The sequence below is a fragment of the Vollenhovia emeryi genome, unplaced genomic scaffold, assembly GCF_000949405.1.
Source record: "Vollenhovia emeryi isolate VEMERY1.0 unplaced genomic scaffold, V.emery_V1.0 DF941994.1, whole genome shotgun sequence".
Lineage (NCBI taxonomy): Eukaryota > Metazoa > Arthropoda > Insecta > Hymenoptera > Formicidae > Vollenhovia > Vollenhovia emeryi.
In genome coordinates, this window is record NW_011964372.1 from 1 (window position 1) to 1,861 (window position 1,861).

General features: G+C 33.3%; 1 protein-coding gene across 1 annotated transcript; it reads right to left on the reverse strand.

Moving 5' to 3' along the window:
- Nucleotides 1-8: 8 nt before the first annotated feature.
- LOC105570645 (THAP domain-containing protein 1-like) lies at nucleotides 9-1,440 on the reverse strand. Its single transcript, XM_012028007.1, has 4 exons — nucleotides 1,303-1,440; nucleotides 1,011-1,172; nucleotides 667-871; nucleotides 9-344 (listed from the first exon to the last, which is right to left on the reverse strand). The coding sequence occupies exons 2-4, from the start codon at nucleotides 1,165-1,167 to the stop codon at nucleotides 323-325; spliced, it is 384 nt and encodes a 127-aa protein (XP_011883397.1). The 5' UTR covers nucleotides 1,168-1,172; nucleotides 1,303-1,440; the 3' UTR covers nucleotides 9-322.
- Between the last annotated feature and the right edge of the window lie 421 nt (nucleotides 1,441-1,861).

Consider the following 1,861-nt stretch of genomic DNA (forward strand, 5'->3'; position numbering starts at 1 on the left):
GATCCGTCACTTTATCAAATATTGCAGACTCTTTACTGAATTTATCGCCATGGAATTTAAGAAATTCCTCTTCCATAATTTTTGCAACGGCTTGGAAAGCTTCAGAGGGATAAATACAGTTACCTCTCGATAAGAACGACAACCAATGGTGCTCATCGAGAGACTGCATTTTAGCAGTGGGTAGACCAAGATAGCTATGTGAACACCGAAATCGATGTGCGACATAGCCAGCTACATATATTAAAGCCTCGGATTCAATTTTTAGACATGCTACATCTTTTTCAAATTCCTCCAATAGCTTCCATGCTCATCTACAGTCGCATTATAAAAGTTGGGTAAAAGTCCTAATAAATACAAATTATGTAATAATACTGTAATGTTAGACATGATAATAAAAAAATAGGTTTTACGATACAATTATGTTATTTTTATAATTATTATATTAATATATTTATAATACAATATAATATGATAAAATTAAAGATAAGGATAAAGTCTCGCATAATTAAAGAATAGTAAGCCCGCAAACACAATAGATGTAGTAAGCCTTATGCCTTAAAAAATTGATTAATCATAGTCGAATGTGAGAAGAATGAAATATTGACGTATTAAAAAAGAAGTCGTATACAAACGTTTGGAAATATTTGATACAATTATAACAATTACCAGGGCACTTTTTCTTGCTGTTTAACATTTTTGTGACCAACAACCCAGAACTCTCTTCTGTCTTTTTTTCCCAAAATGAGGTACAGTGTTGGAAGAGACCCTTTTTTCAACCGACGAATCATTCGTGGTTCCACATGTTGCGATCGTGGCTGCGTTAGTTTATTTTCGAAACAGTCGGGTGTAAAATGCATTTCACATATTGCAGCTGAAAATAATATTTTTAACATTACTTCATGATACACTATAAATACTTTAATAAATACCATAAAAAGATAACAAATTTTAATGTTATTGTATATTGTATTATACCAATTGTATTTTGTATTATACCAATTGCAAATTACCTTTACGAAGTTTTATATCTCCTTCTTTTCGTCCGCACGCTTCGAGCCATTTTTGTTGTACATCAGGCTCTTGAGGAAATTGGTACAATTTAATGTTTTCTTTCTGTAAGAAGCAGCGTGACCGATTTTGGCAATTAGGAACTGCACACACAGGCATGATTTCTGAAAGAACGACATACAATAAACGTCCAAATTTGTTGAGGTTATGATTCGAGTATATGCATTGAGATTTTCGGTGACTTTTCTGATACTCTTTACGCAAAGGCTGGTATATAAATATAAAAATACTTACTTTTTCCAAAAAAGCACTACAAAAAGGAACACCGCGATGTGCAATCTGATAATTGGCAGAGAGAGCAAATTAGCAATGCACACTGCACACTGCACAGTAACCAGTCATCTGCTTCTGCTGCCATATTCTTTTCTCGCATTGCCGCTCATATCCGATTGGCTGAACTCCCACTCTTTTATTGACTACTGCGCATCCTTCGGAATGCTTCACCTTGTATATTTCCACCATGTCCTTTCTTATAACTTTCATCCTTTCAATATTTTTATCGTTCTCAGATTCTCTGTATAAAGATTTTTGACGAATGACTTTCATCCTTTCTAGATTTTTATCCTTCTCCGATTCTCTGTATAAAGGTTTTACTCGAAGAAATTTCATCCTTTCTAGGTTTTTAATTGTCTCTGATTTTGTATATAACTGTTTTTCTCGAATGCATTTCATCCTTATGGTATTTTTCTTCTTCTCCGAATCCTTATATAAAGGTTCTTCTCTAATGATTTTCATCCTTTCTAAATTTTTCTTTTTCTCAGATTCTCTATATAATGGTTCGTCTCGAATGCTT

Bases quoted from the DNA above. Each gene is read 5' to 3' on its own strand.
- LOC105570645 (XM_012028007.1), bottom strand. From the start codon at position 1,167: ATGCCTGTGTGTGCAGTTCCTAATTGCCAAAATCGGTCACGCTGCTTC. The intron at 872-1,010 runs GTAATTTGCAAT...TATTATTTTCAG, and splicing joins AGATATAAAACTTCGTAAAG to CTGCAATATGTGAAATGCAT. The intron at 345-666 runs GTAATTGTTATA...TGTATTTATTAG, and splicing joins CAGCAAGAAAAAGTGCCCTG to GACTTTTACCCAACTTTTAT.